The sequence below is a fragment of the Osmerus eperlanus genome, chromosome 3 (genome assembly GCF_963692335.1).
Source record: "Osmerus eperlanus chromosome 3, fOsmEpe2.1, whole genome shotgun sequence".
In the NCBI taxonomy this organism is placed as follows: domain Eukaryota; kingdom Metazoa; phylum Chordata; class Actinopteri; order Osmeriformes; family Osmeridae; genus Osmerus; species Osmerus eperlanus.
This window is the reverse complement of record NC_085020.1, coordinates 7,649,511-7,661,247: the sequence shown is the minus strand read 5'-3', so window position 1 is coordinate 7,661,247 and position 11,737 is coordinate 7,649,511. Positions and strand designations below refer to the sequence as shown.

General features: G+C 44.4%; 2 protein-coding genes across 3 annotated transcripts in view; one reads left to right on the top strand and one right to left on the bottom strand.

Annotated features, from left to right (window-relative positions):
* Positions 1-7,781, bottom strand: part of si:dkey-91i10.2 (uncharacterized protein LOC555224 homolog) — a 33,049-nt gene extending 25,268 nt beyond the window's left edge. For both annotated transcript variants that reach the window (XM_062456957.1, XM_062456960.1), the window contains exon 1: positions 7,657-7,781. The gene's annotated coding sequence lies outside the window, so the exon portion shown is untranslated. The remainder of the gene's footprint in view (positions 1-7,656) is intronic.
* A 921-nt stretch (positions 7,782-8,702) lies between these two features.
* On the top strand, positions 8,703-11,722 carry eaf2 (ELL associated factor 2). The gene is made up of 6 exons (XM_062456956.1): positions 8,703-8,915; positions 9,340-9,434; positions 9,543-9,679; positions 9,938-10,110; positions 10,227-10,493; positions 10,615-11,722. The coding sequence occupies exons 1-6, from the start codon at positions 8,792-8,794 to the stop codon at positions 10,662-10,664; spliced, it is 846 nt and encodes a 281-aa protein (XP_062312940.1). The 5' UTR covers positions 8,703-8,791; the 3' UTR covers positions 10,665-11,722.
* Positions 11,723-11,737: the final 15 nt, after the last annotated feature.

Sequence of the window (11,737 nt, the reverse complement as noted above, 5' to 3'; positions counted from 1 at the left end):
GACAGCGTAAACCAGAAGCCTTCCTTCCGCTGCATTCTGGAACATTCACCAGCACACAATGGCTAATGTGTTGACCCCCTCTAGGGAAGAACAATGCACTGTTTGTGACCCCCTCTGTTACACGGACATGTTTTCTCACTGAGGGTGGGGTGGTGGTGGGGGATACCTTAGTGTGTGTGTCTGTGTATGGGAGGGGGGGGGTGTATAACTGTCCTGGGTTGACTGGTTTGTTTTCCTTTGGCTCCAGTACCATGCATGAAAACCGCAATGCTACTGCGAGACACAATGATGACCTTTGATGACCAGCCAGATGAGAGAGACAATCGATTGAGGGATGGAGTTAATGTACAAAGAACACAGCGACACAGATACAACAGAGGAGGTCAGGCTCACATTCTGAAACATACAGTATATTCATATTATCACTGGTTGGAGGCTATGTTCCCATCTGATGACACCCCAGGATCGATAGCAGACAGAAGAACAGGCTAAACCGATGAACTACTGTATGGCCCATGCAATGGCCGGCACAGTTGTGAAGACAACCGAACCAAACTGACCTACTCCACTGCTTTGGGTGTCATACAGTCAATCATCGTCATAACCCGTACGCTTCAACTGCTGTAGAGGAGCCTCCTGCCCATGGCGCTCCCATCATGGTTTTACACTCCCCTCCACTTGACACATAGCAGTGTGAGCAGGGGCGAGGCAGCATGGGAACTGGCCCACATTCCTCAGCAGAGGTGCTGCTTCATTGAGTCATGACAATTGTGTGATTGTCTGTGTGTTTGTGTGTTGTGTGTGTGTGTGTGTGTGTGTGAGTGTGTGTGTGTGCTCTGAGCATGTATGTCAGTGTTCCAGTTTGGATACATAGGGACGCCACAGCTAAGCTAAATTAGAGAAGGCAGATTTCACATCCAAGGTCAGCCACTGGAACAGATGACATGGATCGAATTGAGTTGCTCATAGAGAACTACAGCCTACGAGCCAGAAGATACACGCACACAAACACTAACTCCCCAACACACACACACACACAAAACAACAACCTAATTACCCAGTTTTGATCCGTAGGTATAAAGCCATATTGGCCCAGTACAAATGTTATGGGTCTCGAACCGGTGGAGGGGCCACATCATCCATTACATAAAGCCAGCTCTCTGACCTACATTCCCCGACTGACACTGGTAGGCACAAGAGCAAAGGGGTGGGAGTCCTGCTGTGGCAGTCATAGCTGTCCGAGGCTGTGTTGGGTTCAATAGACCGTCAGACCCTAGGCCCGGGCTGCTGATTAAATGTCCTGGCCGTTAAGAGAACATGCTAACACGATCAGGCTACCACAGCAGTACAGTACATCGAATCAGCCAGACAGGCCTCCTGATGGGAACCCATGAAATCCGATTTCCCTTATCAATCCATCGTCCCCGAAGACAGCAAGGGTTTATGGCTGAAACATGATCGGCCTGGCTCCTCTTACACTCAGCTACGGGCTGCTAATCAGCCCTGCATGGTAGCCCCTTTCCAACTGATTCCACTGAGCCACATTCAAGCACTGCCGGACATAATGACAGGCAGCCACATCACTACAGCTACGCATATCCACCAGCCAGACTGTCACCGCTGGGAAATCATGGAGGAGAACCTTGAGGCCAGACAGAATCTGATTGAGTTCTACCCCTCTGCAAAATGGCTGCTTCAAGCCTGTACTGAACCTCTTCACCAGATAAATACTCAACTCTACAAATCAAGCTTCCACTGTCTAGGAAGGCTGAAATGCATAGTCCTCCACAGTGGAATGCACAGCATGATTCTTATGCTAAACCGCCATGGATGGATGATCCCATTGATTCGGTAGCTACTACACAGATGAGGGTGTTTACAGCCAGATCAATACTGTTCCTGATTCCGCTTGGGCAATCGTCAATATTGCTTATAAGCATCAGTGTGGTATGAGTGAATGTGTATGTGTGGTGTGTATGTGTACATGTGTATTTGTGTGTGTCTGCGTGCGTTGGTTGGTTGGTTAGGCGGCTTGGCCAAAGAGTCTTCGCTCAGCCTCATCAAGATTCAGACAGCTCCATGTTAATAGGAGGAAGTGCGCACCACTTCACAGGCTTGAATATTTACACAACAAAGGCGATGCAGGAGAGGTCCTTTTCAGCACGTGCACACATCTTGAGAATTATGATGCAGAGTACTCTGTGGGCGAGCGGGGTCATCGTGACATTGAGCTGGGACCCCTCTGAAAGCCACAAGCGAGGAAGAGTCTGTTAAAACAGAGGGGAAATCTACATGCGAGGATGGACCTCATCTCAATCCTAACCACAAGTAACCCAGACTAAGCAGTTTACGATGACTGCCTTGGCAGAGCCGTAACCAAGATTCCTGTTTGCCAGAACCCTGCCTGAGAGCTGCACAAGGACACACAACAGGGGATAGACCTGCTGAGGAGGAAACCTTGACAGCTGTGAAACAACAAAGCCTTGATGGCTGTTGACACTCCAACACAGAGCAGTGTGTGTGGATAAGCGCGAGCTGGAACAAAATAAAGCGTTGTCGGGCCTTAAAAGCGATAATATTCATTTGAATGAACAAACATCACTTTGAGACAGGCGGTCCTTTGTGAAGTCAGGGAGAGCTTACGGGGCAGTACAGACCAGCAGGATTACTGCGCCCATTGGGCTTCGCTGGAGAACAAAGACAACAGAAACCGTATGATGGAAAAATCCGTCAATCCTTCTGCTTGAAGTAGAAAAAGAATTTCTCACTTCAGTCATGACAGAACCTCTCTGCTGATGTCTGTGAGAGACCCAGAGATGTGTCCCGAGGTTCTAAAAGGCCGGCGAGGTTCCCCTCTCTCCCTAGGACTGACTTACCCTTTCAACCAGACATGGTCAGGGGAAAGCAAGAGAGCAGGGTACTGCCGATTCAGCTCCTTTGAGGATAATCCCCAGGTTTTACTGTCTAAAATGCAGCCTTGACCTGAATATCAATAGTTGGCAGCTCTACATCTACATTCGACAGTCAGGCAGGTAACGGGGGTCCGGGCTGCATTCTTATACACACATTACCATTCCGCATCAGTGTGCAGCTCCCACCACATGCTCACACACACCCGTCAGCCTTCCTCTATAGGAACTGGACGAACGTACATGGAGAGAATAGCAAGATATTGTATTTTCCCCACTTTGCTCTGAGGAACAAACCCACCGTAAAACACGTTTTCTCCTATGTCGCTCCTGTTTCTTTGCGGAATAGTCTCCACTGGATAATTGCCTTGGGACGGAAAGTGGGGATGTTAAAATGAGAGAGTCGGTCGGGCTAGGCCTGCAGGGCGCCCGGTTAGCCATGTGTGGTGTGCGGTCAGCGTGAACAACCCCGCAGGGGGACTGACTGTTGAGCAGCCATTACCTTTCCAGACACTCAGCCTTCAGTCTACAGGACTGGTGTGGGCTGGGAAAGGCAGAGCGATAGAGGGGGAGAGAAGGTAGGGGGTCGGAGGATGAGAGACATCACAGCAGGAACGACTCTGTATATTTACTCATGGCTACCCTCGATGATGTGTACACAGTGCATACAACAGTGAACACTGTCGGGGAGCTTTTACTGAGGAGCGGGGCTGTGAACTGTACAGGCACTGTCACTCAGGAAGGGACCGGCTGATGGATGACCAGGCGGCCTCTGGTCTGTGGCATGGTACCTGCTTCCCTTCTCTTGGGGGGAGTCAGACAGGCATTGTGCTTTCTTGGTAAAAAAAGAAAGAAAAACAAGGAGGCTAATACTAGACTAATAGGCCTTAATGGATTTACTTAGCAATGGGGATAATCACTATGTTGTTACTGGGAGATCAAGGCCATACAGGACAAGGCCAAGACACTGAATGACCAAGGATATACGCTGTTGGGAGTGTACTGTGGGTCCTGTTTCCAGGGCAGAATTGAAATCGAATTTGCTGATAGAATGTTATAAATGCAAATTGTGTGATGCGAGTCAAAGTTGCATGAGGGAACTGTGAAGTAATATAACGTCAGTGGGTGTGTCATACTGTAGCATCATCTGAATAACAAACACATTAAATGTGACGGGAGCATTGGATCTCATCGCAGGATTCAAATGGCCCATTGGAAAAAGGAAAACAGAGTGTCAAATATGTTCAAAATGAGCAAATCCACTTTGTGTGTGTGTGTTTTGTGCACTACCCATTCTGTATCAGCTGTCAAACTGACAAGCCCTACCAACGTGTTTTAGCTCATGTCATTTCCTCCACCAGGGCTAGTTTGTTTGACAGAGCGTGGCTGGTAAATGCTAGGATTAGCATTTTATTAAGTGACCTTCCTGACTAAGAGTGGCATTCATTTTCCACTTCAAGGTTTCCTGTTCAGGTCGGAAAAGCAAAATATTTTTAAGGTTGCAACCAAACACGTCACACACTCATCAAGAGCTGTTCATGTATAGTTATACTGTCTTTACATTATGCACACACACACTCAGGATACACATTAGCGTATAGGCTATGTTTGTATTTTGTAGGCTACTGTATGTGTGTGTGTGTGTGTATGTGTGTGTGTATATGTGTGTTAGAAGGGACACTACTGGGACACTACATCACTGATGTAGCTTCTCATTACCATCGTGTTGTTGCCCCAGCTGCACGGCGTTTAATCACTCCTCAGGTAATTAGTGTGTCTGCTGTACGGATAGGGAAAGGCTCCCAGCCCAGCCCAGCCCAGCCCGCCTCCACTCCACCTCAGGCCTCCCTGCTTGTCCTCCGCCTGCTGCCCTTTTGTTGATTGTCTTATCGAGGGGGGAGGAGGAGTGACACATATATCTATGTCTCTGATCCTGCCTTCATCTGGCTCCCCATGCAGCTGTGACTGATGTTATAGCGGGACACAGAGGGAGCTCGGGTCTGTTTACGCCCCTGGCCAGCCACAGAGGTCAGTCTCAGGGGAGGAGGGGAGGGGAGAGATGAAAGAGGAGGGACTGTTAGGCCGGCTGCTCTCGAAATGGACGGCATGACTCACTGAGGTAGCCAGCTGGTAATTACCGTTCCTGACAATATTCAACTGCCATTGTATTTCAAAAAATAAAAATATAAAAAAAGCTATCAATTTAAACAACACATTACTGCTGATTCCTATCAGAGTAGAGGAAAGTGAAGATGGGAGTCATTTATCAATAAGCCATTTTCAGCATTTTCAGCATTGTATTACAAAGGTCTAATGGTGTTCTTGGAACAAAACCGCATACCTCTCACCAAGGACAAGTGCTAGCTGATATGACCTTAGATCTATGGGAATTTGTAAACCCCTCTCCTCCAGTCACAACTACAGCAACAGCTACTAGCTCTGATCTGCACAGGGACTATCCTCTCTCAAGTGCTAGAGGACACGCACAAACTAAATATAGATCTGAAAATACATTTGCTGTGGTACCTCTGCTTGCATGTTATCAATGGATTTATGTAGGCCTAATCCAAGTAAGAGACTATTTTAAATCCATTATTAAGGTTGTTAATAAAACAACAACCTAATGTATAATAGCAGCAGAGAGTACATGTTGTGAAAGATAATGAGGCCCTCTGAGAGTTAACACAGACAGCTCAGTGCCAGTGGAATGTCAATTTATGATATTAGAGTGAACCCCTTCTTTCCAGCCAATGATGTCCCAGAAATCATGTTCCAGCCAATCGCCTTTGGCGAGGCGAGCTTTCCTCCTTATCTTATTTTGTGAAAGCACTGTCAATCAAACTTGAGCTGGAAGAAAGTGCAGAAGTCCAGACGAGAATTAGGGGTTTGCTGTTTCTCATATTTAAATGTATTTTATAATATGACTTAGTGCAGCTTTAAAGGACCCAGTACACCAGATAGAACTGGCTCAGTTTGAGCATTTGTTCTAAGCTACATTAAGACACACGTGGACTCAGTCAAACGCGAGAACGCTTTTTAATCCATCTTCTGTGTCCAAGCATGCAGAAAAAATTCTATACACTATATCTCAGTAATATTAGAACTGCATCCATCTATGTAGGCCTATACTATACAAAAACAGAACTTATGACTGTAATCACTGCTCTAATGACCATTAAGGATTGAAAGCTAATGGACTAAAAAACTCTCGATCTCAGCCAATAAGTTAATGGAACGCAATTACACTTCCTCGAACCGAGCCGACTTGCCTCAAATAAGAAGAGTGCCATTATAGAGCCTGTCTAAATGTATACATCAGCATTAGAGCATCTGAGTAACCCTCACCTGCCCAAGATATCTGCTGGCCTGGCAGCTGTAGCCTGACCGATGGACTGTCTCATTAAGTTTAGTGCTATTGACTCCTGTTAGCTCCCCGTGTGACTATGGCCACTGAGTCCTGGACTCCACAGTGCCATTCCCTGACCTTTATTTTCACTCTTGATTAAATCCCTGTTGATCTCAGTGTGGATCTGGAGAGCAAGGCATTAACAATCTACATACAAATAAAATGGTTTGCATAGTTCTTTCAATGTGTAATTTCACTTTGTCCCTGTTTACTGATTACTATGGCAAGTGCATTGTGCGGACCAAAGTTCCATCTGATCAAAACATTTGATCTGTAACCTATACCCTCTTTAAAAAATATATATGTGGAATTCAACTACAATGGATGGATGTACTTGAATTACACTGACTAGAGATGTTGAAATCAAAATGTGAAGCACTGATCTATTGACATTAAGCCATTTTCACAGGTTTCTTAATATGAAAGAAAAACAAACTGGTATCCAAAGACAACATCTGCCTACGTTTACCCTAGATGTGCATGCATGAGTTTTAATTCTCGCATGCCTTGCCACCTCAAAAGCACAGTATTGCCTCAGTGTCTGCTGAGGTGCACCTGCTTTCCCCCAATTGAGTCCCTGGTTTAACTCTGCATGTGATACTAATAGGCATTAACACTGACGACAGAAATCCCCATAGGTGAACTGACCTCTCTCACCATGGCAGCTGTTTCGGATTCCACTGCTGACACTTTTACACAGGTAATGAAATCCCATTTTACAGGCACGCACGACGCTTATCCTATTACCCAGAGACAGACAAAATGTAATTTCTGGGAAAACGTTTAAAATACAATAGTGAAGTAGCTTATATGTAAAACGTGGCCTACTCATCTTACAAATGTTAGAACAGCATGAATCAACATTCATTTCAGGGCTTAACCCCGCGTGCAGCTATGGTTTTGTTTATGAAGATTTGATATGATTTTATTTTTTATTTTTTTATTTTTATTTTTATTTATTTATTTTTTATTTATTTTTTTTACATCGGCTGTATTTTTCTAAATTGAATTGGTTAGCACGAGACGTAGTCTAATATTAAAACCCAACATCAGTGATACCAAGTTCATAATAAATAGGCCTACCTTTAATAGCCTCCTGGAAATGTACCTAACATTTTAAAAAAGTGTTTCGTTATTAGGCTACATACTGTACTATAAACGTAGGCTACTGTTAAAAGTTGGGAGGAACGTTCGCAGAACAGATGGTCCTGATCCCAAAAAAAGTATTGGTGCATACTCGCGAATTTATAGGGAGCACGCACTTTCATTAGTTTGCGGGTATAATTCATAGTAAACCATAATCCATTTTATTAAACGAAGATCGTTTTAGGTAGTTCTTACCTCGTTTATTTGTTCAGTGCAGAGCAAAGGCTACTTTGTATCATTTGGTCATTGTTGGGTTTCCTTGGTAACCGAACGCAGAGCAAGCCCTTGGACAGAATGGGAAAGATGTGCTGTCCCTCCTCCTTCCTAAAACGAGGCAGGATAAACTCAGACCAAGGGAGCTTATATGCCTACTTACTCTCCAAACTGGAGGTTATACCTACATGACGATCTAATAGTTCTATATTACTGAATATTACATTTAGGCCTAGTTAAATTAAAAAATATCTTATTTCCCCATTACACATATGGCACACAAAACTGAAGCCCCCCCCCCCCCCCCACACACACACATTTTTTATATTAGGGCTATTATTATCAAAACACCTGGTACACTTCTATGTTACCATCATCTTTAAACCTGACATGCTGTACAAGTGTATACCTACATTTCATACTATTACAGGAAATCAAGGTTGTCTGAAATATGGATAGTAGATGCCTGACTATTATCTACCTGCATGAAGGGTTTTTTTTGTACAAGAGAATTGTTATCTAGAAACGGAAAATAAATCTCACCTCCCACGGTGCAGATGCAATCACTTACAATTGATATCCTCAGTCACCTATACCCTACCTCAAACACATTAACACACATTCTATCTCCCTCTTGAAGTGGAATCTGGCACAATCAAGAGACAGCCAATATCACTCAATTTAATGTGAGTATTTTTGCTAATCGAGACATTATATAGCCAAATAATGTATATCATAATACATGAGTCTTCAACTGTTGTCAATAAATCTTATTGAGGGTCCCGGACCCACCAGCGCCCCTTCAATATTGCGCTATACTGATCCATATCTAAATTGATGTAAGAACAAGACATAAAGAAGAGGTAGTTAGATTACAAACCCATCTGTCAGTTATTTTTTGCGATTTCCGAAGACGAAAGCCATCAAATTGTCAACCGCTTTAGGGCTTTCAACCAAAAGATTGATTGACAAGACCTTTGGTAAATGAGACGAAGGGATGTAAATGTACTGGCCAATCAACGCAAAGCATGGGCAGAGTTTGGATGCTACAAACGAGGTAGCCATAACTAGCTACAAAGTTTTATGTGGATACCAGTGGCTAGCAAGCTAGCAGCATATGATTAGAAACTTTGTTATAATGAATGGAACAGCTTACTCCAACTTTGACAACCAGGAACATGTTTTGAAATTAGGTGAAACATTTGAGAAACAACCCAAAAGCGCATACCACACAGTGCGATGTAAGTGCCATTCTGAACTCTGGGTATGCTACAACATCTAAAGGCTAGCTAAACACTTGAAATCAACATTTTATGCTAGTAAGTGACTAGGCTAGTTAGCTAGCTCTAGTGTTTTTAGATTGTATATTGATGTTTGCATGCGATCAGTCGTAATATAAGTAACTTGTTAACATTATGTGTTATGTTACTGTAGCTATACACATAGAGATGTGGCATGATTATTCCTGCGATATAGTACCTAAATTAGCCCCCTAAAATGTGTTTGCTAGCTAGGTAGCCTTGGTTAGCTTGAATAATTCACTTCGATGCAACTAGCTTGCCACCTGGCGTATAGCACGGGTCACAGTTGCATTATTGCACCATCTAATGGTAAAACCAGGGTAGCTGCACGCAATTTTCAGTTTTAATAAATGTTTTGACGCAGATGACTTCAAACCAGCGTCCATTGACACCGCATGTGAGGGTGAGCTTGAAGTGGGCAAAGGGGAACAAGTTACAATAACACTACCCAATTTAGAGGTAAGAAATATATTGTATAACAAATAGACTTTGTTAATATGTGTTGGATTATGGGAAGGTAGGCTACACAGTATTGAGTTTTTACTATTTGTATTGGTTATATCTCAGGGATCTACTGCCCCAGTGACAGTCTTCAAAGGATCCAAGAGGCCATACATGAAAGAATGTATTCTCATTGTGAACCACGACACAGGGGAATATCGTCTGGAGAAACTAAACAGCAACATTGCAGTCAAGAAGACCAGGTGGGTGGGAAAGGATATATATAGTAGTGGTACATTCAACCATATCAATTCATAAGTGGATGGAATCACATAGCGTCAAATAGTCAGTTTCCAGCCGCATCTCTCTGTAGCCTTTCAGCCTCTACTGGGCTCCTTTTTTTGTTTTGTTATGGAGGTGCCACATCCATGGGTGGAAATGTGTTTTGGGAAGGAAGCAAGGAGCGATGATGTAGGGAGACTAGGGAGGTAGAATGTAAAAGCCACAGTGTGTGTTCTCAGAGCTGAGGGCAGCAGTAAGATCCAGTCCCGTCTGGAGCAGCAGACCAGTCGTCTGAGCCAGGCACAACAGATCAAGAGCGGCAGCAGCAGCAAGGCCGCTGCCGGCTCCAAGAGTTCCCCTCCCAAAGAGAAGATGTCTCCGGCCGCCTCGCCCATGGATGATATCGAAAGAGGTAACCAGCCTGCTCTCTTTGGAACCAGCAGGCCTCGTCGGCAGTTCTGTGCATGTGCATCGTCTCAGGGTGGGTTTTTCGGCGACTTGACACCATGTTGTTGTTCCTGTCCACAGAGCTGATGGCGGAGGCGCGGGTCATGGACCAGATGAGCAGCGGCGACAGCTCCTCGGACTCCCACAGCTCCTCCTCCAGCAGCGAGGACAGCTCCAGCAGCAGCGACTCTGAAGGGGAGGGGGGGGCCCGCGCGCGGACCTCACCCCCCAACACCATCCCCCCGCCCGGGCCACCTCCCCTCCAGGGCATGCCCATCCTCACCACCACCACCACCTCCTCCCACACCCGGCCAGAGGAAGGAGGAGGCCACCTGATGAACACGCTGAGTGAGTTCTTCCTGGTTCCTTTGCTGACTAGTTAGATCGCCACTACTAGACTGCTACTCGATGTGACAAAAACCTGGAATATAGTGCTGTCAAAGTAAACTGTCCTTCCTTCCACGTGTAGAGAGTGACCTCCAGCTGAGTGAGTCCGGCAGTGACAGCGATGATGACTGAGCGAACTCGCAAGTCCGAAGACATCCGTGGCTGACTGGACTGATCTGCCAACGACCACTGTGGCCATGGAATGCTCCTCCAAGAAACCCGAAGTAGAGTGGAATCGAACTGCATGGTTGGATCTACTCTAGTCCTGCCAAATAAGACATCACTCACACCCCTGGAAACAAATATCTCCACCGCAGACATGTCCATTAGATGGCCCATCAGGTTAGACTAGTATCTGTTGCTTTTTTCCACAGGGCAAGGCTGTGAATAATTAGGATATCTATAAACTGGGTGTTTTTCACAGTTTATAAAAGTGGGTGTGTCCAGTGACGTTGTTAAGAGACGTATACTACTGAATTGAACAGAGGAGGTAGTGGTAATTGTCTATCATCATTCATAGAGGAGGATGCATATCAAATCTGTGTGGATTCCTATGCATTTGATGAAAGTTTTTTTAGGCTTCATAGCATCAGTGTTAAGCTCCTTTTATTTTTTGCCTTATGTCAACTGTTCAGCATCCAGGTCAATACATTCTCGTGCTGTCCTTTCTGCATTAGGATTTATCAGTGTATCTTATGTGCACACTAGCAACATATCAAGGTGAATCTTTGAAGAGAGCTAGTGCAGTAGAGTTACTTGTGGAGTGACTTTTGTGATGTGATTACTTGGCTTTGTAGCTTTAAACCTGCAATACTTGAATCTGATTTGTAATTAATTTACAATATTCTCTGCAGACCAACAGATATTTGCTTAATATATTCTTAATATAATTTTATGAGTGCTTTCACTAAGTATCTCTGTTTCTATCTTGAGAAATAGGTGGAGAAAGTGTGGTAAAAATGTCTTACATTACAATGGATAGAATATTGAGGTACGCTAAAGTTGCCCTATGATAAACCACTGGGAAAAAGGTGGATGGAAATAATTAGATTTACAAAGTACATGAAAACCATTTTTCTCTAAGCATATATTTATTGATAATAAATATTGTAATTGTGTATGCGGGTGGCAATAAACATGGCTTGGAAGTAAGTAGGATCCTTGTATCAATAAAACTGACATTAAACACACATTGAAAAACCTCC

Bases quoted from the DNA above. Each gene is read 5' to 3' on its own strand.
- eaf2 (XM_062456956.1), top strand. From the start codon at position 8,792: ATGATTAGAAACTTTGTTATAATGAATGGAACAGCTTACTCCAACTTT. The intron at 9,435-9,542 runs GTAAGAAATATA...GTTATATCTCAG, and splicing joins TAACACTACCCAATTTAGAG to GGATCTACTGCCCCAGTGAC. The intron at 10,494-10,614 runs GTGAGTTCTTCC...TTCCACGTGTAG, and splicing joins CCACCTGATGAACACGCTGA to AGAGTGACCTCCAGCTGAGT.